We start from the raw sequence: 23,063 nt of genomic DNA, 5'->3' as shown, positions 1-23,063 counted from the left end.
ATAAAGGAAATTTATGGTGTTCTCTTGCGGGAGATAAGAAAGGATTTGCCCGCATTATTAGGATTCTATGAATCAACTTAATTTTTTTAACAGTTAACTTTGTTTTTTTTTTTCTTTTAAAAAGTTTTCCGTTTGCTCTGCCATTTCGGTTTTATGCCACTTTTTGCTATTTGTTCCACTTCGCTGCTGGGTGCTGAGTTTCTCTGCAGCAATCAGGGTGTCCAATGAGCCGGGTTTAACCCCCCAGACTGAACCGATTCCGACACCCAGCGATCAAACGTCTTGCTGCTGTTGGGAAACTGTTTTACAGCATCTCCAGATTCTCGCTGGGTCCTGGGCAAACTCAACCCCTGTATATTTCCGTTGGCCACTTTTTAATGGGAATAATGAGATTTACCTTTTTTTCTGGACCTGGGGGTACTAATGGACAGGAAGCTCAACATGAGCCACCAGTGTGCCCAGGTGGCCAAGAAGGCCAATGGTGTCCTGTCCTGTATCCAAACCAGCGTGGTCAGCAGGACAAGGGCAGTGATCCTTCCCCTGTGCTCTGCATTGGGGAGGCCACACCTGGAGTATTGTGTTCAGTTCTGGGCCCCTCAGCTCAGGAAAGAGATTGAAGTGCTGGAGCGGGTCCAGAGAAGAGCAACAAGACTGGGGAAGGGACTGGAACACAAGCCCTATGGGGAGAGGCTGAGGGAGCTGGGCTTGTTCAGTCTGGAGAAGAGGAGGCTCAGAGCTGAGCTCAGCACTCTCTAGAACTACCTGAAGGGCAGTTCTAGCCAGGTGGGGATTGGGCTCTTCTCCCAGGCATCAGCAATAGGACAAGGGGGCACGGGCTTCAACTCTGCCCGGGGAAATTGAGGCTGGAGATGAGAAAGCAATTCTGTGCAGAGAGAGTGGTCAGGATTGGAATGGCTGCCCAGGGAGGTGCTGGACTCACCGGCCCTGGAGGGTTTGAAACTGAGATTGGACATGGCACTTAATGCCATGATCTAGTGAATGGACTGGAGTTGGACCAAGGGTTGGACTGGATGATCAATGAGGGCTTTTCCAACCCAGTCCATTCTGTGATTCTGTGTAGCAGGTCCAGGATGGGCTCCTGGAGGAGGGGGCAGGAGGAACATGGTCTGAGCACTGTGGACCAGTGCCCTCCGCTCCCTCCCGAGCTGCTCCCAGTGCTGCTTGTGCCCACGTGCCCGCCCGTGCAGTCAAACCCTTTGGCCAGGAGATCATTTTCCAGACTTTGCTGCTGTTGAGACAGGGAAAAAACACCTCACGGATGCCACATGTGCAAATACGGCTCCTTTGAGATTTGAAATAAATTGATTTCGAGGTTCCGTCGCAACAGCAGTGCTCTTGTTATTTTCTGGTTAAATATCACATCAAAGGAATAGCACAGGCAGAAATTTCCCTGCTTAAGCACTTTTCAGCTTCTGCTTTACCTCAGATGCTTTTAAGATAGGAAGTTAAGCTCCCATTGTGGTTCCGAGTCCACAGCCATATAAAATGAAGTCACCCTCACCTAACAAAGACTTGCTGTGCAGAATTTCCTGTGGCCTGCAATGGAGAAGGGACATTTGGCTTTCTGGGGAGGTGAAGAAGGAACTGTGTCCCACCTGACGTCTTCCATGTAATGGTTTTCACAGGCCTGGATATCAAAGTATTTATCTGAGGACTTTAACGTAGTTAATAAATGAAAATCAGTCTGAGCACTAGAGAATGGGCTGCTGCTGGAAGGTCTGGTGATCCATCTATTTGATAACCCTTGGAAACACCCCAATCATCTATTCAGATGAATCTCCATTGCATGGCAAAAAGGGACCTTTTAGCTTGTGAAAGCAACACGGAGCAGCAATATTTAATTCTCCCACACTTCCACACTGAACACACCTCTGGTTCTCTCTCCTCCTCAAACAAAGAGCACAATACACGTCCCAGCGCATGGAGACCTCACTGCCCTGTCTTTTCCCTCTCCGCAGCCAGGATGTGTGACACGTACCTGCGCGGGCCCAGCGGCGTCATAACGTCCCCCAACTACCCCGTCCAGTACGACAACAACGCCTATTGCATGTGGGTCATCACCGCGCTCAACCCGGCCAAGGTGGGTCACGGACACCGTCCCATCGTTGAGATGTTCTATAGCTGTGCTCTGAGATTCAGATACCCAGGTTTCTGTTTCAACATCGCGCTCCCCTTCCACATGTTTCTCAACCGCCTTTAAAGCCCGTGACATTCCCTCTCTGCTGAAAATTCATTTTGTTAAAGGATGTAGTTAAAAGTGAATGTAATTTATTTTTAATCAAAGCCTTCTTTGGTATCTTTTTGAATGTTGGTGAAGTGCTGGGCGGTTTAGCAAAGCGTCGCATCACGCAGCTCTGGGTTGGGGCAGGAGGCTGTGCCGGGAATGCTGATTTTCCGTGTCCTTTTCCCCCTACCCCGTGGGGAATTCAGCCCCCAAAGGTGCAGGGCAAGCCAGGAGGGAGCGGAGCTTCCCTCCACTGCTGTTCATGCAGTACTGTACATTTGTGAACACGTCCTTTCTGTGTTCACCGAGGGCTGGAAGGGGGGAGGTTGGTGGGGTGTTTTGTCCCCACTGCTCTGCACATGATTCAAGTTGTTGCTGATCATGTAGAGAACAAGGCTTGAGTGCCTTGGCCTTTGTACGATCAAGTCCTTTCCCTCTCCCCTGGCTCAGGGAGGGCGACATTGGGTGCCTCGCAGCTTCTTCCAGCCCTGCAAGCTCAGCCGGTTCCTCCACTCCAGATCTGTACGGGAACATAGGAACAGAAATTGCAGTGCAGCTCAAAATACGCTTCTGAGATGTCCTTCACCATCTCCTGCTCTCAGAAGATGGCAAGTTCCATTCTTTTTAGTATCTGAGCTCCTACTAGCATCATCCCCCCGAGCTCCTGAGTGTATCTTGGTCCTGGCCTCTGCGTTCTGCCCCCCATCCCAGGAAGGCGTTTCACAACGTGTTCGTGTCCCGGGGTCTCATCTTGCGCCAGAAATGGTTCCTGTCTCTGGAGGTGCTGCCGCCATCCGCGGCAATGGCTGGGCTGCTGAGTTCTGCTTCTCTCTCTCCATTGACTTCAGTTCAAGCCTTTAATAAGTGCGCTTATTAAATAATAATAAAAATAATAATCACTGGTGGATTATGATTTTAATGAGGAGTATTCCTGTGTTCCAGTTCCAGAAGGATTTTGGATGTGAAGTGCTGCTGTTAGCTGGTCATTCCATCCAGCGGGTGTCGGAGGAGTGTAGTACTGACCCAAAATCTGGGAAATGGGACTGTGGCATCAGGATATTTTTCCAGTGCTGATTCATTAGGAGTGATTTACCGGTCAATCAGCCCCAGGAGGTTCTCCTTCATCAGGGCAATGTGTGAGAACAGAGCACGTGTCCCAGCAGCTCTCAGTGCTCAGGTGTCAGCTGTTTGCCAGCCCGGCTGCACTGACAGGTGCTGAGCACACCAGCATCTTGGGCTGCGGGATGTGCAGTAGATATACCTTCATTTTTGCACATCTTTGTTTTCAAATATAATCCAAATCCCGTTTTTGTGCATATAAAATAGTCCTCTCTGTTTGGAAGGCAGTTGTAGGGAGCTCGATGCAGACGTGCCCTGGGTGTTGTGTGGCTTAGCGCTTCCATTTGGGTTTTCCGGTGCAAATTACGAAGGAGGAGACGCAGGGAGTTGTCCGGAGGTGCTTATGGGTAATGCCCACTGTTCACTGACCCTCTGGCACGTTGCTCTTGTGTTGGGTGTTCAGCCGCATCTCCAGCTCTGTTCCGCTGCTGTTCTGCCAGCCTGTGCACAACCTTCTGCTGCTTCTCCAGCAGGACGAGCGTCTCCTTCTCGTGACCTTCCTGAGCAGACGCTCTCGTTTCTCTAAAATCTGCTGTCTTTGAGTTTCTACTTATCTTCTGCTTTTCTCCCCTTCCCCTGATTAGTTTCTTCCTCAGCTTTTAAACCTGTGTAATAATAACCTGTTGATTAGAAAACAGAATCTGCTAGTCCTGATCCTCAGCTTTCATAAATCATAAAAGGGAATTGCAGTTGGTAAAATCCATTAATTTCAATACTTAGCACCTTGGAGCAGAGGTTGAGTAGCACAAGAAACTGCATTTTGTGCTCCATGGGCTGCGACATCATGTGCTGGCTGCATAGGCTGGTGCAACCACCATGTGCATCCCCCAGTACGGTACTGGGAGCTACTGGTGTGTGAGTTTTAATGCAAGCTGGGTCATTGCTGTTCCTACCTAACAAGTCATATAGTGCTGCCTCTGAGAAGCTCTCGCTTACTTAAAGTACAACCCATGCTAGAAACATGTTGCTAATTGCAGAATTGACCGCCCCGACTCCAGTTGCTTTGTGTGCGAAGGGGCCGATCTCAGCGCTGCCCGTTCCCCAGCTTGGGAGGGATTGAAGGTGAATTAATTAAAATACCTGTAAAATACTTGGAAGATCAAAAGCATTATGGGCCTGAGCCGAAGGCAGTGGTAATCTTTTCATTGACTCGAGTGGTCTTTGGAACAGGTCTTGTTCTATGAAGCTTTTAATATGAGCGATGGGAAAACCGCTGAGCTGAATTTAGAACTCATTTGCAAGTCATCTGTTCTATATTTGGAAAAGAACTGTGAGCCAGATTCACTGAGCTACTTAATCCCCTCCAAGTTTGCTCAGAAACCTACATAAACAGTGTTAAGGGCTGCAGTTGGCAGCTTATTTCCTGTACAGAGGGTGATATCCAACCTATCGGGCGGATATTCAGGTGTTTTGCTGGTCCTCAGTTCCCCAGGAATTAATTTCAACCACAGTGGAAAAATAAATCACTGGGGAACTGAAAAAAATGTGTATGATAATTGGCAAATTTGCATCGGAACTATTTCTGAACCTTCTTGACATAGTGGCTGTTGCTGGTTGATATTTCTCCAGGGGTTCTTCTCACCTGGAGCCCGGCTGGCCAAATAAAGCGCCGTCCGAGCTTTTTGTGTCATCGATGGCGAGAGCCGAGCCCCTCCGGGGATGATTCATCCCCAATCGGAGCTGTCGGGGCGGGGGGGATGAGTCATGTGTGCTTGTAGAGCCTTTGAACAGAGCGGGAGAGGTGCTGCTCTCCACGGGGAGAATTGCGCCGGTTTGTTCCTGGGAGTGCAGCTGCGCTTCAAATCGCCTTTCGGTACAAACCTCAGGTTCAGGTGTCACATTCCAACCTGTTCTCTTGCCTTTGCTAATTGCTTCCTGCCGCTTCACGAGCTTAAAATAGAGGGTTTGTGTCATCCGTGTGTTCGCGTGTGCTGGTGGGTCTCTTGTTGTTTAATGAATCCAGGTAACTTCTCGTTTAATGAATCGTTAAATAATTTTCAGCTTTCAGGCCAAAACGACAATAGGAAAGTGGATAAATAAGTATTGTATTCAGCATCCTATTCTGTGTTCTGTGCCCCAAGGTTACCGTCTTCAGTACACTAGAATGTAATTAGTTATTTAATTAGGGTCAGAGTCCTTAGGATGTGGTTTACTTGAATGACTGATACAACTAACGATGTGTGCCATTTTGCAGCACTGTTCTTTGTATTAATTACATTATTCCATCATTACATGGCTTAATAACAGCCTGCACAGGTTAATATTTTGGTACTACTACTAAAATTAACGGTTCCAAACTTTTGCGAAGTATCACAGGGGCTCCCGTTTCACAATTCCGGGGCTTTTGGGTAACACCCTGTTTTCAGAATGTCGCAGCTTCAATACCTAACGTGCTTTTCTGTGCATTTGAAAAGTATTCATTGAATTTATACATAGGAGATGGTAGCACGTGACAGTTCAGACTGAGCTATATACACACCTGTTACTATTTAAAGAGCGCTCAAGCCCTTCAACGTGTGATTACCCGGTGTCCCCGCACCCCTCTGGTCACACACGTGCTCCGGTGTTGGCGGGAGATGCTGCTTTTATAATTAGCAATGACAGGAGAAGGATCTTAGTGTTCCTGTGCCCAGGTTGAGGGGTGCACGTGCCATCGTGTCTGTGGTCCTGGGCAAGCACGTCGGTCCGGCCCATGTTGATCACTTCTGTGTTGTGGAAGGTAATTTAGTCTATTAAACGTTAGGGAATGTAATACATTTACAGGCACGCGTACAAAGGTCGGAATGCATTCAGGTGTTTATGTGCTTTTCTGGATCCAGTCTGTTAAAAAGCTTTAAGTTCCCATTGGGACTCTCCGCTTGCTCTTTGGTAACTAACACACTGCCTATATGCACATTGAAATCCATCACCGTAATCTCAGGTTTATGAAAGAAATAGTAGCAGTACCTGGTGAAAAATAAAGCGTCCTGAAATCCCAGCACACATATCTTTATCAATAAAGTCATCTAGAAAATCGATAGATAAAGCAGAAAAATCTGAGAGGTAATTTCAGTAAGAGCTCAATCTGTCTGGAAAGAATTGCTACAGTGCTATAAAAAGCGAGGACGGTCACCTTTGGTGATGTCCCGAAGATATTAATGCTCTTATAAATTGCTCCTCGATAGACAAACTGATAAATAAACAAGACAAGAGGATCTGCTGGCTGCCTTGGCAGTTGATTCATATTAACATGCTGCATCTTTGCCAGGTTATCAAACTCACCTTTGAAGAATTTGAACTAGAAAGAGGATATGACACTCTGACAGTGGGCGATGGAGGACAAGTCGGGGACCAGAAAACGGTGCTTTACGTGTAAGTAGCGTGTCCTTTGTCACAAATCCAGCCCAGCGAGGTGCAGCTGGTGCGTTGGGCTGGAGGAGCCCCCAGAGCTGCTGGACGTCGCCAGAGGGTTCCTGGGCTGTGATTTTTGGTGGATTTGACTATTCTGGGTGTTTTCTCATCGCGTTTTCTTAGGCTTCAACTGGCAGAAAGGCTCTTAGCTCTTTGCTTTGCTTCTCTTGAGCTGTTTTATCCCTCGGAGGGAGCCTGAGCATCTGCTGTTGTTTTAGGCCGGTTTGGGGTTGATCTGGGTTGCTGTGTGTGCTGGGACCTGGAGGTCAGCGCGCACACCACAGGTTTTTCCCCTTTTAAGCTTCCACCTCTCTCTAGTGTCAGTTTTACATACACAATGTGCTGAGCTCCGAACGTGCAGGGGAAGGGGCTCAGGGACGGATCCTGCACAGCCTGGAGACAACTCAGATCTTCACAATAGCCACGGTTGAAAATGAGGGAGCCTTGACCATCTTTGGGAAAGCTGTTTATTCTCCTCAACCGGGTGATGTCAGTGGTTTATTTTTGCCCTTCCTCCAGTGAAGTCTCTGTTCCTTTTCTGAAGGGGCAGTGAGAAACCCATTTCTCTACCCTTCAGATGTAATTGTGATAATTGTGTGTCATTCGAATCCACTTTACTGAAGAAACAGTGATTTTTGCTACAACTTTTCTAAATCGTTAAAGTAAAATACCACGTAGCTTTATGGAAATCCAGGATGTAAACTGTTGGAGACCTCAGGGTGCTGGAGCCGGGAAGAGTCACCGTGACTTTCAGGAGGAGTGTTTGAAGTGGTGGACGGGTGTTGGAACCAGAACCACCAGCACCAGTGTCCTCACTTGGAAGACTTTGTTTTTCTCTATCTAATCCAAAATGTAGAAGAACAACCGACTCTCCAGACACTACTCCAGCAGAGCTGTTGTGCTCCTTCCAACTGGTAGAGAGTATTTCACATTGTGATTTTCAATTCCTCCTCTTCACTTGTTTTTCCACATGAATCAGCCTCCCACTCCATTTTCACTTAATGTTTACTTGTCTTCCTGAAATCTGTTTCTCCGAGGTTTGTTTTACTATACATCTCATTTCAGCACGTGAACACGGGTGGTACTTAGGTCAGGAACTCTAACCTGCAATGTATAGAAATGTGAAGTCTGATTATTGCACAAGTGTTTGTGACAACAGCGTCACAGAACATTTCCCTGCTGATTGTTCAAAATGTGCAAATTGCTACCCTGGGAGTAGTTTGTAATAACCTGCTGAAACGATTTCTCCTTCCATCCCTTTTCGTTTGCCCAAAGCCCGTGAAGATTTTCCTAGGTTTGATTTTAATCATTCCACGTTTTCTCACTCTGTATTAGCTACTCAACACCTTGCCACTGCACATTTGGAACAGCTGAGGTTGTCTGCATAAGCTGCAGCATCTGGGATCTTCTCCCAGTACAGAACTCTTGCCATTAAGTTGCTGATGCTGATCCTAACAGGGAATTCATTTTGGTTTTTATGTTAAATCTGGGAATTGAAAACTAATGGAATGTGGAGGTGTGAGGACCACAGAAATACTCCATTATTTGTAATGAATGTGGCTGAAAGCTCACGGGCAACTTTTCTCAGCCCTTGTACCTGCTGTTGGCTGAACTCCCGTATCGGGTATATCCACAGAACCCCAGAGTGTCAGGGGTTGAAGGGCCCTGGAAAGCTCATCCAGCGCAATCCCCCCATGGAGCAGGAACACCCAGATGAGGTTACACAGGAAGGTGTCCAGGCGGGTTGGAATGTCTGCACAGAAGGAGACTCCACAACCCCCCTGGGCAGCCTGGGCCAGGCTCTGCCACCCTCACTGGGAACTGGACACAAGATTCCAGGTGTGGTCTCCCCAGGGCAGAGCAGAGGGGCAGGAGAACCTCTCTGACCTACTGACCACCCCCTTCTAACCCACCCCAGGTCCCATTGGCTTCCTGGCCACAAGGGCCCAGTGCTGGCTCATGGTCACCCTGCTGTCCCCAGGACCCCCAGGTCCCTTTCCCCTATGCTGCTCTCTAATAGGTCATTCCCCAACTTATACTGGAACCTGGGGTTGTTCCTGCCCAGATTCAAGACTCTACACTTGCCCTTGTTGTATTTCATTCAATTTTTCCCTGCCCAGCTCTCCAGCCTGTCCAGGTCTCTGATGGCAGCACAGCTTCCAGTGTCACCCACTCCTCCCAGCTTGGTGTCACCAGCAAACTTGCTGACAGTCACTCTATTCCCTCGTCCAAACCATTGATGAATATATTGAACACTCCCAGCCCCAGCACTGCCCCCTGAGGCTCTGCACTGGATACAGGATCAACTGGACTCTGCCCATTGACCACGACTCTCTGGCTTCTTCCCTTCAGCCAGTTCGCAGTCTACCTCACTCCCCGCTCATCCAGCCCGCACTCCCTCAGTTCAGCTGTGAGGATGCTGTGGGAGACTGTGTCAAATGCCTCACTCAAGACAAGGTAGATCACGTCCACTGCTCTGCCATCATCCATCCATCTTGTTGTGTTCTCGTATCCCTTGGATACGAACTGTAGGTTTTTTTGGAGGAATCATCATGCAGAAACTTAACACTGTCAAAGATAGAAGTTCCAGTTTTCTTACAACTCTTCATTTATTCTCGGCTATTCAAGAGGAACTCGATCCTACAGCCTTTCAAATCAAAACCACATTTGAATCAAGTTGGAGAGCAGCAGACGCTCTCCCAGACTGAGGTATGAGCGACCATTTGTTTCCAGTTTCAGTCTCATCCCTGCAAAATGCATCTTGAAGAACGTAACGGATTGTTAGACTGAGCTTTCTGACTTGCAGAGAGGGTTTTATTCCCTAAAGTAACAAGCACCCAAATCAATCATGCAGCTTGTTACAGTGGAATGGAGAGCATGCAAAACGCTTTGAAGCGCCTTTTTCTGAAGGTTTTTCTCTCGTATGTTCCTCGTTCCTGCCTGTCTGCTGCTTAAATAAAACGAGAGGAATCAACAATAGCACTTGTTCTGCGCTCCCCATCCAACTGTCTGGATGCAAAACAGTCATTAAAACGAGATTACTTCTTAATTTACCAGCACCCAGGGATCGATAAAATTTCTGATGCAGGTCAAAGCAATAACAGAGCGAAGGCGGGGGCAGAACTGGAAGAGCTTTGATGGGCTTGGGAGACACCAACGGGATTTCAGGGAAAAACACGCTCCAGATGCCACGGCCAAAGCTTGAGCGCTGGCTGGTGTCAGGGGTTATAGTGGTCATAGTGGTTTTACCGGTCCCTGGTGCAAATATAACTGGGGAAGGTCTCTGGGATGGGGAGGAGGGTTGTGTGGATCGCAGGGTTGGTCCTTCTGCCTTGAGAGATCGGACACCGGTTTTATCAAGAAGTCATTGAGGAGCTGCTGTTGTAGTTGAGAATGACACCAGGCAGAAGCCATATCTATACATATGTGTTTAGATTGAAGCAAATATTACAGGGGAAAAAAGAAAAACAAGCAAACAACCAGCTGTCTACTTGTGGCAGTTGCACTTACGGTAATTTATAAATTTATCACAGATGATACCTTAGCAGGAATAGTATAATGACAACATGAAACACTGCCACCAAGGCACCGCAACACGCGTCCTCCCGTAGAAACGATCCTCCCCGTTTGCTCAGCGCTGGGGTGTGTGCGCGGGGGATCAAACCCTAAAGCTGTGCCGAACCACAACGAGGTGATTAATCCCGCAGGCTCATTAATACGGATAGATTGGTGACATTTTTCTCAATCGCTTTGCTCTCCAAGGATGCTCGAGGAGCGGGCGATGTCCCCATTGCCCGTACTGCTGGATTAGTGGCGCTTGTCAAGGGCTCACAGGGCACTGAGCAGATTTGAGGCGTGTTCCTTGTCTTCCAGGGATTTTTTGTTGGAGAAGCATCTCTGTCAGGATAGAAATGTAGCAGAGAACTTGTTGCAAGTAAATTCTTGTAATGCTAGAAAGCACCTGTAAAGGCAGTTGAGAAGATTCAGGCACCGTTTTGGCTTCTGGGAATTCTGTTTGTTTGCAGATGTTTTGCTTCAGTGAGAAGGGAAATTATTACTATTGATGCCGAATAATATAATGGTACTAGATCGTAATTATTATGGTGGTGATAATAATAACTTGCGGGCCCTCAGCTACAGTAAAAGACAAAGGCTCCTGTTAGGTGGTGTGCGGAAACACGCTCGTCAGTCTTGCAGATCTGTCAGGTTTTTGGACAGTGTTCTGTTTGGGGAGTTCTCTTAATGCCGTTGGCATTGCTTGTGTTGTTTTTCTGCTCCTGCAGAGGTATATCTGGCCTTTATTTTGGTGGGAAAGGAGGTTTGGGGAGACATACAGGCTATTTACTTGTTGTTATTTATTTTTACAGCTTGACGGGCACCACGGTCCCCGACCTGATCGTTAGCACACACCACCAGATGTGGCTCCTCTTCCAGACAGACAGTGTCAGCAACTTGCTGGGATTCAAAGCAACGTATGAAGGTAATCCAGCATCTCTCTCTAAATCTGTCCATTTAAAAAGTTCAGGGATGATCTGGGCCCAGCTGTTTGGGAGGAAAGGGAGGAGGAAGCTTCTTTAAATACACTGAAGTTCTGCAGATTTCTTTTTTCTTAAAACCGAAGCTTTGCTGCAGTAAGAATAGCTTTGCCGGGTTCTTTTCCATGGAAGCAGCCTGGCTGGGCGATGCTTCATTGCCAGGTCATCTGCTGTGCTGGAAAAGAGCTGGTGCATTTCAGCTGATGGCGACAGGCTGTGTCTGTGAGAGAAAATGAGATCAGCTAATCCACGGGTTCAGTAGATTAGTGGCATCAACTGCTTTACACTTGGACTAATCTGGAGCATTACAAGTGAAATAAAAGTTAATGCTGGGGTTTTTCAAAAGAAACTAGTTAAATGCCTTAAGATGTGGCTGCTGAACCTCATCTGGGTTCCTGCTCCATGGGGGGATTGCACTGGATGAGCTTTCCAGGTCCCTTCAACCCCTGACATTCTGGGATTCTGTGAATGCCTTTTGGTTTTCTCTATGATCTGCTGGTACCAGGGTTTGGCTCTGGTGCCTAAAAGCAGGTGGAGAAATCTTCATCTAGATGCGGGGGCTGCTCCTGGAACCCCTGAGTAGCGGCAGCTTCCACTGACATCAGCACGAACATTTAAATCTGTTTCTTTCAAGGGCCCTAAACGCACATTAGCATTCATTCATTTTTAAAAGTGTTTCCTTGGGACTTACCGTGTTTCTGGGAAGCGTCATGTTGCGTTCAAGCCGGGACCTGCCCAAAGTCGTGCTGCCGATTGATGCTGAAGTAACAGTTTGGAGCCCGGAGGGACCTGACCTACCAGCAAACCGAGCTGGACTAAATTGCAGCACATGCAGGCAGGCTGAGCAGGGCCTGGGAGAGGGGACTGGGTCGTGATCATGGAGTATTTATAGGATTGCAGGGCCAGGTCAGCAGAAAAATCACAGAGACGTGTAGATAAGAGATAACGGAACTGAAAGAGGCAAAAGGCAAATCCAGCCTGATTGTCCAGGGAGCATCTTGGTGATATTTCAGTCTCACAGAATCCCAGAGTGTCAGGGGTTGAAGGGACCTGGAAAGCTCACCCAGTGCAATCCCCCCATGGAGCAGGAACACCCAGATGAGGTTACACAGGAAGGTGTCCAGGCAGGTTGGAATGTCTGCACAGAAGGAGACTCCACAACCCCCCTGGGCAGCCTGGGCCAGGCTCTGCCACCCTCACTGAGAAGAAGTTTCTTCCCATATTTAAGTGGAACCTCCTGTGTTCCATTTTGCACCCATTGCCCCTTGTCCTGTCACTGCTTGTCACCAAGAAGAGCCTGGCTCTATCCTCAGAGACAAAGAAGGCGTTCAGTAACTCTGCCTTCTCTGTATCTTCTGTCACCAGGGCACCCACGTCGTTCATCAGTGGCCTACATTGCCTCTGCTGTTAGTTTTATCTGCCACGTATTGGAAAAAGCTCTTCCTGTTGTCCTTGACCCCTCTGGCCAGGTTTAATTCTAAGGAGGCCTTAGCTTTCCTGGTTGCCTCCCTACCCGCTCTGACAACAGCCTGATATTCTCCCCAAGTGGCCAGCCCCTCCTTCCGTGATCTAGAAACTCTCCTCTTCCACCTGAGCACACCCAGCAGTTCCTGTTTAACCACGCAGGCTGTGATGGCATCAGCCGGAACGTTCTCTTTGCAGCAACTGTGGGTCTTTGTTCAGCTCAGCCAAAGGTCACTGTGGACGTGTTCTTTTCAATCTCTTCATAAATCTGATGTATACCCTGTAGCGTAGCACATGAAGTTGTGAACCGCGGGATATAGGGACTTCCTTGCGCTGTTGTTCATCTTCTGTGCACTCTGAATCTATAAGGAGCTTGACTTTTTGCTCCTGTGACTTCCTTCGATGTCGCTACGTGATCTATAGCAGTGCTGAGCTGCTCTCGCTCCCCGTGACCTCCGTCAGTTTGGGGAATCACCGTTATCATTTACACTTTGGAGTCGTGTCGTATGGACCTTCCAATGTCAAACGTGCTTCTCCTTCCCCTGCTCTTCAGCACAGCCGCTGCCTGCTTTGCTCTGCTCTTCTGTGTCCGTAACCTCCTAGAAAAGGGAAAAATTGGGATCCTTTTTTTCTAGGCAGCCTTGCAGTTTTTGTACAGCAGCTTCTTGACCTTGGAAAAGGAATTAGTGCCAGAACAAAGAAATACACCCCATGCCTGAGGTCCGTGCTGGCTGTCCTGAGGTTGAGCTAAGCTCCAGTTCAGCCAGGTCCTTAACATTCTTTTCATTTTTGCAATATTTTGAGTTAAAAAGCAAGAGACATTTAAGTAAGAGGCAATTAGCACTTGCGAAATACTGTATGAAATTATATGCAACTTCCTAACAAGTTTCAGTATCAGTTTTATGGCCACGCTTTTTCCTACTCGTGAGAGGACGATTACAGCTAATGGAGCTATATAAAGTCAAGACCAAAAATGTGCCTAATAGAAGGGCAGAGTATTGCTTGCAGAGTATGTTTAAACAGCCATCTATCCTAAAGCGTCGGAGTTTTAGTGTACATTTTAAGTGTAATGCAATCATAAAGCCTGTTGCTGGTGCTGAAACAGAACCGCCTGAGAGATTTATCGCCGCGCAGATTGAGGGATCTGTTGGAAGGAGCGTGCAAAGGCAATATGCCATCCAAATGGTAACGTTCCTGAGGAGGGGGAACCAGCCTCGGCCTTTTGCTTTGATCCTGAGTACAGAGGGAGCGTGTTTACACCAGGAGGGGTGTACAGAACACGAGGTGTCCGGATCGGGGTCTTTCCAGGTCTATACTGCGCCGTTGGATGCATTTGGAGCGAATGCTCAGCGGGTGTAAATCAGCGTGACAGCATTGATTTTCAATTTAGCTGTGTCAGTCTTTACCAGCTGAGGATCTGGCTCATTAATGTTCATGAAGATTCCTTCTAAATCTCCCATGTCTCAGCTGCAGCCACTTTTATCCTTTTAAACAGACATTCTCTCATAATAGTGAACAATGTTTTTGGACTTCCAGTGCTTGTCAGAAGAAATTTGTATTAAGCTCCACTTTGCTGGCAAAGTCCTTCCTTTCTCAGGGCTCTAGAGACCTGATTGATACTGCAGTTTAGTGCTTGACTTGGGCGAGGTTACAGCCTCCTGGTTCTGGGTCTGATCTGCTCCCTCCTCTAATCCCAGATGACTTTGCGATACCTCCCCCGTGGAGCCGGTTCCTTCCACAGCCATCAAAATGCGGGTTGTTTGAAAGTTCCCAGGTCGATCCCTTGTGACAGTTGGGAATAAGTTATTCCTTTAGGTGAGATTTTCAAAGGTTCGTGAGAAATTTAGAGTTCGTTGAAGGAGGTTCAGACTCCCACCATCTCATCCGTGGTTTTGTTCCTCATCAGACTGAAGGTTCCTGGTTGTCCTCACAGGTGAGATGTGGGGAGGAACATGTTCCTGGTGAGCCCGAGGTTATTACAAGCAATAGTATAAAAGTCAGCAGGATAAAACCCTGTGGTAAGAGGCAGAAATATTAAAACGCGAAAGAACAGAACAAAGCCACATTTTAATTTAGCCTTATTACTTCATATTAAAAATATATAAATGTAATTTAAAATTAAAACGACATTTACAGACACTCACCCACACAAACGTAGTTTGGGTTTCTGTTGGAATTGGGTTAGTTTGGGTCGAGCTGACTAAGGTCTATGTTCTGAACCCCCAGCATGCTGCAGGCAGGGCGTGATTAAACCGCATTTATTGTGGGTGAAATGCTGACTAAGCGCTCAGCTCTGGCGGGCTTAGCGTTAGAGCTGAGATTCAGCCCCATGGTGCTAAGAGGCTTAGGAGCTCCGCAGAGCTGGAGCCTGAAGATTTTCCTCCACTGACCTTTCTGGTTGTAATGGAATCAGCGCTGCCCGGGGTGTTTGGGCGGATGAGCTCGCTGCGTTTCCACAGCTGGTTTTATATAGATATGTAAATCGAGAGCCCTCTATAGATTCCTGCGTGCAAGCTGCAGGTAAAGGTGTCCGTACACATGTGTAGATGTCACATGGAGAACAAACAATAATGTCTTAAGTTGCCTGATCCTTGAGACTTAAGGAAGAAAATACACGTATCTGAAGCTAATTGTGGTGCTGCCGTTGCTCAGTTGGTTTTCACATCTCCTGGCCTGCAGCTCTCTCGTTGGGTTTTATGTAGGAAAACGCTCTCAGGTTTCACTGACAAGCCCAGACAACACGCAGGTACTTTACATTGATTGCGTGTAGTTTGATTTATTTCTTTCTAGGTTCTGTATTACCTGACCGCCCAATACTGTTGCTGGTGGAGTCTGTCAGAAAACTCGGTGTTTCTATCTTTCCTACTCTGCTTTTCCATTAAATGTATTGACTCGTATCATAAAACCCTAGTGCTGGAATCCTGCTGAACCCACAGACACGAAGGCTTTTAGCTTATGATGTATTGACCTGAGCTGCTCTCAGGGTCATGTTATTGGAGTTAAGTCTGGTACCAGCCTTAGCGGGAGCGATTTGCCGTTATGCCGCAGGGTTTTAATGAGCCCGCTGGGCTCGCTTTCTGCGTTTGTCCTGAAACAGAGGTTGAGGAGGGAGGGATGTGGCCGAGATACGCAGAAAGAAACAGCTTTCCTTCTTAATTTATCCACTCTTCCTCAGCTTGTTCCCTCTTTAGATCCTTTGTATTCTTGTGTTGGAATTGACAAAAAGAACGAGGTAATAGATACACCCTGGTCCTGGTGCCCTCTCATACACACCGTTTCCCACCCACCAACAGCTGCCAAAATGTTCCCAATGAAACATTTTTCACTCAGAAAATGCCGTTTTGTCAAAAACCGTATCTGCGCGATATAATATTTGACGGAGAAGTTTTGAAAGATTCATTTCGGGTTGTTTCATTTAAATAATGTCAAAACACTTGATTTAGATGTTCTTGTTTAGTTTTGACTTTTATTATTCTAATGTGGAAGTGATTTTACTTAAACATTCATCAGGAGAAATGTTTCAATCTTATTGAAGTAACATGTTTTGATATTTCTGCATCATTCATTTTTGGAATTTCTGCCCTGCTAAATATTTAATGAATTTTACTGTGCGTGAAAAGTAGGAACCGGGGGATTTTCTCAGGACATAAATTGCTTTTTTTTGACCTCCGGAATGTAATAAAACGTGCCAGCTTGGTTTGCCTGCTGGGAACAGGGAGGTCATGTGCACGTTGGGAAATGCAAACTCTAATACTTCAGTTCTCCCCCATTCTTAAGCCCGTGATTTCACTGTCTGTAGAGATCACAGAATCACAGAATGGACGGGGTTGGAAAAGCCCTCATTGATCATCCAGTCCAAGCCTTGGTCCAACTCCAGTCCGTTTACTAGATCATGGCACTAAGTGCCGTGTCCAATCTCAGTTTAAAAACCTCCAGGGCCGGTGAGTCCAGCACCTCCCTGGGCAGCCATTCCAATCCTGACCACTCTCTCTGCACAGAATTGCTTTCTAATCTCCAGCCTCAATTTCCCCTGGCAGAGTTGAAGCCCATGGCCCCTTGTCCTATTGCTGATGCCTGGGAGAAGAGCCCAATCCCCACCTGGCTAGAACTGCCCTTCAGGTAGTTCTAGAGAGTGCTGAGCTCAGCTCTGAGCCTCCTCTTCTCCAGACTGAACAAGCCCAGCTCCCTCAGCCTCTCCCCATAGGGCTTGTGTTCCAGTCCCTTCCCCAGTCTTGTTGCTCTTCTCTGGACCCGCTCCAGCACTTCAATCTCTTTCCTGAGCTGAGGGGCCCAGAACTGAACACAATACTCCAGGTGTGGCCTCCCCAATGCAGAGCACAGGGGAAGGGTCACTGCCCTTGTCCTGCTGACCACGCTGGTTTGGATACAGGACAGGACACCATTGGCCTTCTTGGCCACCTGGGCACACTGTTGGCTCATGTTGAGCTTCCTGTCCATTAGTCCCCCAGGTCCCTTTCTGCCTGGCTGCTCTCCAGCCACTCTGTGCCAGCCTGGAGCGCTGCAGGGGGTTGTTGTGGCCAAAGTGCAGCACCCGGCACTTGGCCTTGTTGAACTTCATCCCATTGGATATTCCAGTCTATCCAGATCCCTCTGCAGAGCCTCCTGCCTTCCAGCAGGTCAACACTCCCTCCCAACTTGGTGTCATCAGCAAATTTGCTGATAATGGTCTCAATCCCCTCATCTAAATCATCAGTAAAGATGTTAAACAGGACTGGACCCACCACTGACCCCTGGGGACACCACTAGTGACCGGCTGCCAGCCGGATGCAGCCCCATTCACCAGCACCAGTTCTTAACCCAGCAGAGAGTAAGATGCTCCAGCTGGGTTCCTGCAGTGGGATAGAAAAAGGAGTCATCATATTAATTTATGTTAAATTATTTGGGGGATGTTTCATTACTTGGCAGTGACTTTTCAGTTCAAGATGCACGCGGCAGCAGCAGAAACTCGGTGCCTTGTTGTGACTTCTATTCAAAATACACCTGTATCCGAGTTGCCTGAAGTCAGCATAATAATGAGGTGTTGTCGTTACTCAAACCAAATTGGAATATTAGATGGAGTAATGCAAACCTCAGATTACGCCATTTTCCTCCGTAAAGAAAATGTCATAAAAGAAGTTTCCAATTTAGTGTAAGAAATTGGAAACGGGGAGAAAAGACAGCAAGACTGATCACAGATGATGGGGATAAAAACTAGAGAACGTGAAAGAGGAGATGAATGTGAAGCGGGTGAATAATGTGGGAGCGCCGAGGAGGCTGTAAAGGAATGAAGTTTTGTAGCTATATAGTGATACGGAGCAGGGGGCCCTTTGGAAATGAAATTGTTCGGAGCGGAAGATAACAGCAAATCGTGTTCGTGATTGACTCAAAGTCAAAATCCACGCGCAGCGGGAGATGAACGGTGTGTTTGTCCGCAAGGAGTGTCAGCTCCGCGACCGCAGGCGGGAGTGGAGACGGTGGTAGGAAGAGAGGGAGATACGGCAGATACTCCATCATCAAACACACCCCAACCGTGTCCTCTTTGCCCAAGGTGACGCAAGTCTGTGTGTTCACAAGTCCTCGCAGCAGATGCAGATGCGGGTCTCCTTGGGTATCGCTGTATTTTTCATTTAGTTGTGATTAATTTAAGGATGAGGCGGGAGGTAGAAGAGGTGGTGAGGGCCTTTTGGTGACATTTGTGTGACAGGCAGCCACCTGGGCTGCGTTCTGCCGACCCCGTCCCCGTGCAAGGTGACGGTGCTCCCTGGGGATGCGGTGGCATCGCGGGCAGTGACAAATGACAACAGAGATCTACGACGGGCGTTGCAGCAGCTCGGCCTCACAACCTTCCCAACGCAACCGGTGTTTTCTTTCTTTCTTTCAGAGATCGACCAAGGGAGCTGCGGTGACCCCGGGATCCCGGCCTACGGCAGGAGAGAAGGCTCCACGTTCCGCCACGGGGACAGTTTGAAGTTTGAGTGCCAGCCTGCCTTTGAGTTGAAGGGCCAGAAAACAATTACCTGCCAAAAGAGTAGCCAGTGGTCTGCTCAGAAACCAGTGTGTGTTTGTAAGTCAGTGAGGAGACGGCTCTAAAATGTCTTCGATACGTGGTGAGGTGGTCACGGAACCAGCGTGTTTGTGCTCCGTGCCTGGTACCCGGGACGGGGCAGGTTCTGGTGGTGGCAGAGATGTCCCCAAACTGCAGCATCACCTGAAGCCGTGGGGAGCGTTGGGTTGGGCTGTTCTCCCAGTACAGGAGGGATGTGCATTGGGAACAGCGTCCAGATGGAGGTTTGGGCTTCTCTGCCACCGTGTGCTCCCCTCTGCCCTCCCAGTGTCTGCTTCACATCCCTGCTGGGGAAAGTTGACGTCCAAGGCAGGAGCCATGGACACAAAACAAAACTTGATGCCATTTTCAGCTATTTAATTTTCCTTCATTATTTGACAATATTTAGGCTCCCTGCTGCTGGGCCTCAATTTTTAATTTGTTGCATGAGTTCTCAGCAGAAGCAGTAGGATATTATGCTTCCAGTAGTGGCTACAGGTAAAATTTTCAGGTGTAAATGGGAGTTATATGCACAGTCCCCATTAGGTTTTAATGGCCTCACTGTCCTTTGAAGATGCATTGGGCGTTCTGCTTTATTATATTGACTGAACCTTCACTCAGAAACAATGTTGTATTTGGATATTAACAAAACTCTCAAAAATATCTGTATTTTCTCCAATTGGTGGCAAGAAAATTCTTCTTTTTGTCTCATCTCTACTTAGTTGGATAAGTTGCCCTGGGGAGACCACACCTGGAATATTGTGTCCAGTTGTGGCCCCTCAGTTCCAGCAGGACAGGGAACTGCTGGAGAGAGTCCAGCGCAGCCACCAAGATGCTGGAGGGAGTGGAGCATCTCCCGTGTGAGGAAAGGCTGAGGGAGCTGGGGCTCTGGAGCTGGACAAGAGGACACTGAGGGGGGACTCATTCATGGGGATCAGTATGGAAAGGGGGAGTGTCAGGAGGATGGAGCCAGGCTCTTCTGGGTGACAACCAGTGACAGGACAAGGGGCAATGGGTGCAAACTGGAACACAGGAGGTTCCACTTAAATATGGGAAGAAACTTCTTCCCAGTGAGGGTGGCAGAGCCTGGCCCAGGCTGCCCAGGGGGGTTGTGGAGTCTCCTTCTGTGCAGACATTCCAACCCGCCTGGACACCTTCCTGTGTAACCTCATCTGGGTGTTCCTGCTCCATGGGGGGATTGCACTGGATGAGCTTTCCAGGGCCCTTCAACCCCTGACAGTCTCAGATTCTGTGCAGTTCAAGTCTGTGCCTTTGAACAGATACTGTGGTGTTAGGGAATGAGACTGAACCTAATAAATTGGAAAGGAAAATTCAGTTGAGCAACAGACAAGGAGAAATGTGGGGGGGAAATGGATAGAAAAATGTTAATTTTTAGAAGTGTGTATTCACTGTGCAGATAAATAGATAATGCAGTACAAAATGCTCGTTTGTAGTGTGGCAGGACCTGATCTGTACCAAAGGGGAGAGGAAGCAATTGCTTTGGGTTTTGCCTTTTCCCAGTGCTGCGATTCCCTCCCTGCTTGGTTTTCTCTACAAGCAAATCAGCTAAAGATGCTGCTGAGGAACGTGGAGTTTCCCTGGTTGTCTTGGCAGTGGGAGGTGTTTTGGTTCTTTTCTTAATTTCCTAGAAGTTCAGGTGAATTCGAACAGCTGGTGGTTTGGTTGTGCTTCTTGCTGATGGTTTGGTTGTAGTTCTTGCTGATGGTTTGGTTGTAGTTCTTGCTGATGGTTTGGTTGTGGTTCTTGCTGATGGTTTGCAGTGAGACTAAACCCAGAGTTTGTCCCAGTGTGAGAGGACTGGATCGTACTGGTGTAGAAAGGAGACTTTCCAGTCAAGTAGGATTAAGTTTTTGTAGGTAGATACTGAACAGTGGCATCAAATCAACAGCCCATGTAAAGCATAGAGCAGGTATGAATCTCTTAGTTGAAATAATTCCATTGTGTTCTGTTCTCTGTGGCCGTCCAGCTTTGGATATTTAAAAATCAACAAGACAACATGTAGGTAGTGGAAAAAGTATTTCATAGCCGCCTCTACACCTTTACTCCCCGGTCTTTATTCTAGACAGCATCATATTAGTGTGCATGAATCGGAAGAGGTGAAATGACAAAATGTGTAACCTGGCATGAAATCTGTAGTGGGATTAGTGACGAATCTCTGTAAATGTTGGGAGACCATTAAATGTGTTGGGCATGAGGTGGGAAAATCAGGTAACCTGATTTATGTGCTGCTTGTTTGGAATATGCAAACAATTCAGTGCTTCTGATTCTGGCCGCCAGTGCGTGACAAATGCAGATGGAGATTAAGCAGCATGCTGTGGTGCATCCCGCTGTCCCGAGCAAATGATTTATAAGCAGACAGAATTTATTGTGGAGAACTCATTTCCCAGGACTTTGATGGCAAAGCAACACAAATGGTTTAAGTAATGCATCTGCTTATTGCAGTGGGTCCTTAATTCGTGGCTGGCTGTGCCTTCATGATAACAGACCTTCCATCTTCATCCTCTCTGTCGCCATCGCATCCCTTAACCAGCGTGAGCACGTAGGGTGCTGGAGGACCTTTGCACGACCCTCTTGTGCCAACCCCTGGCTCAGCAAGGTGTGCTGTGCTCACATTGTATCTGCTGAGCTCAGACATCGAAACAGCAGCAGCAGAACCTGGGAACCTGCAGTTCTGTAATGGGATGGGGCAGCACAGCCGCCCACCCATCTGGGTGTGTGGGATCAGCGATGGCTGGAGACTCAGCCTCTTTCTCCCTGTTCTGCAGCACCTCGTAGTGCTGAAATCAGCTTTGTGGTTACTGTTGTTCGCTCTGACACCTGTATTTTCAAAGTTACAAACTGCGATATATTCAGAGGCCAAGGGGTTCTCATAACCCAGGATAATCCAAGCCATTGCTCTCACTGTGTTCGCTTTTCTCGAATTCTTGAAGGACAGCAAAATGGGCTTAGGAGATGTCATGCGGATAAATGTTACCCGAGGAAAAGCATTGTGCTCTTTAGATGAAGTTTGTGCGCTGATGGTAGGAGCTCAGAAGGGATGTAATGTCGAACCTGAAGTGTACAGTTACCTGTGGCTGAGCAGATTATTAAGCTTATGAATGGGGAACCAGCCCATAATTACAGCTATAATGGAAGCCGGTGAGTTCAGTTACTGCAGCGAGAATGATGATGGAAGTCTGGATAGACGGAGTCGGGGAGCCGGGTGTTTCAGTAGTGCCATAACTTTCAAATACTTGGTTGGAATGACTGTTTAAACGTACTCGTGTATAGGAGGGAAAAACACATTATCTGAATTTTATGGGAGCCGTTGCAGTGGAAGGCCCTGCTACAAAGCTTTTTCTATGACCAAAATGTATTTCGCAAGGTTTCCTTGCTGGGGAAAGGAAGAGCCACCGCATCCCCGGCGCAGGGGCTGGTGCTGCGGGGGTTTCTGCAGCAGGTCAGTGAGTCATACGAGGTTCTTTGCTCTTCCTCCCCTGCTTTCCCTCCTCCTCCTCCTCCCGAATATCAGTCCTGCACCCTTAGCTGAGCGGTCGCGTTGCGTGCTGTGAGTTTACACAATGCATTATGGCATGAACCGTCCTTTGTAACCACCTCACTGAACACAGGCAAAGCCTTTTGCCTTGTTTTAACTACCCTCCGTCAGTTGCTTTTGGAAAACCATCTCTGACAACTACTTATTTTCTGATACAAGTTGAATTCATTGATCTCAGACATGCAAACTCAGAGTTTTCTGGACCCGTCATGTTTTCTAAAGGTACATAAAGCACAGTGGGATACAACGGTTTGTACGTTCTGACTGCACATCGTGCAAACCCGGGGGTGGAGGTTTCTGCGCTGAACCGAGGGGGTTTTATTTGGCGTCACTTGACTGCAGCTCCACAAGGGCCGGGGGTAAATATGTGCACACACGTGTGTATGTGTGTGTATGTGTGTGTGTAGGTTGAGCCGTGTGTTTCCCAGTACTTCTGGACTCCTCCACTTCCCATCCATTGATCTATAGAGTCTTGTTGCTCTGGTCTTGCTTTAGATCTTCATTAGTTTCCGGTGACTTTGCGTTGTTGTAAATTCTCTTTTTATTGCAGACCTGCTTAGATCCGTAGTCACGCATAATATTCCTCTAAACAAAGCAGAAGGCATTTTCCAAAGCATTCCCAATTGAAGTTATGGTAAGTTGTGTCTTCTCTGCCTCTGGAGCAGATCACAGATGTTAGGCTTTCTTCCCTTCTTGTGGGCTTGCAAACCC

General features: G+C 47.7%; 1 protein-coding gene across 1 annotated transcript in view; it reads left to right on the top strand.

The window, feature by feature from the left end:
- CSMD2 (CUB and Sushi multiple domains 2) overlaps positions 1-23,063 on the top strand; it is a gene marked incomplete at its 5' end in the record, with an annotated part of 226,308 nt that overhangs the window by 102,527 nt on the left and 100,718 nt on the right. Inside the window, 4 exons of the mRNA XM_082071314.1 lie at positions 1,980-2,101; positions 6,612-6,715; positions 11,122-11,234; positions 18,635-18,817. Coding sequence (XP_081927440.1) covers positions 1,980-2,101; positions 6,612-6,715; positions 11,122-11,234; positions 18,635-18,817 — 522 coding nt within the window. The remainder of the gene's footprint in view (positions 1-1,979; positions 2,102-6,611; positions 6,716-11,121; positions 11,235-18,634; positions 18,818-23,063) is intronic.

This window comes from Streptopelia decaocto (assembly GCF_964273445.1).
Source record: "Streptopelia decaocto genome assembly, chromosome: 23".
Classification (NCBI taxonomy): domain Eukaryota; kingdom Metazoa; phylum Chordata; class Aves; order Columbiformes; family Columbidae; genus Streptopelia; species Streptopelia decaocto.
Note: the sequence above shows the minus strand (reverse complement) of the source record. Positions and strands in the feature narration are given on the sequence as shown.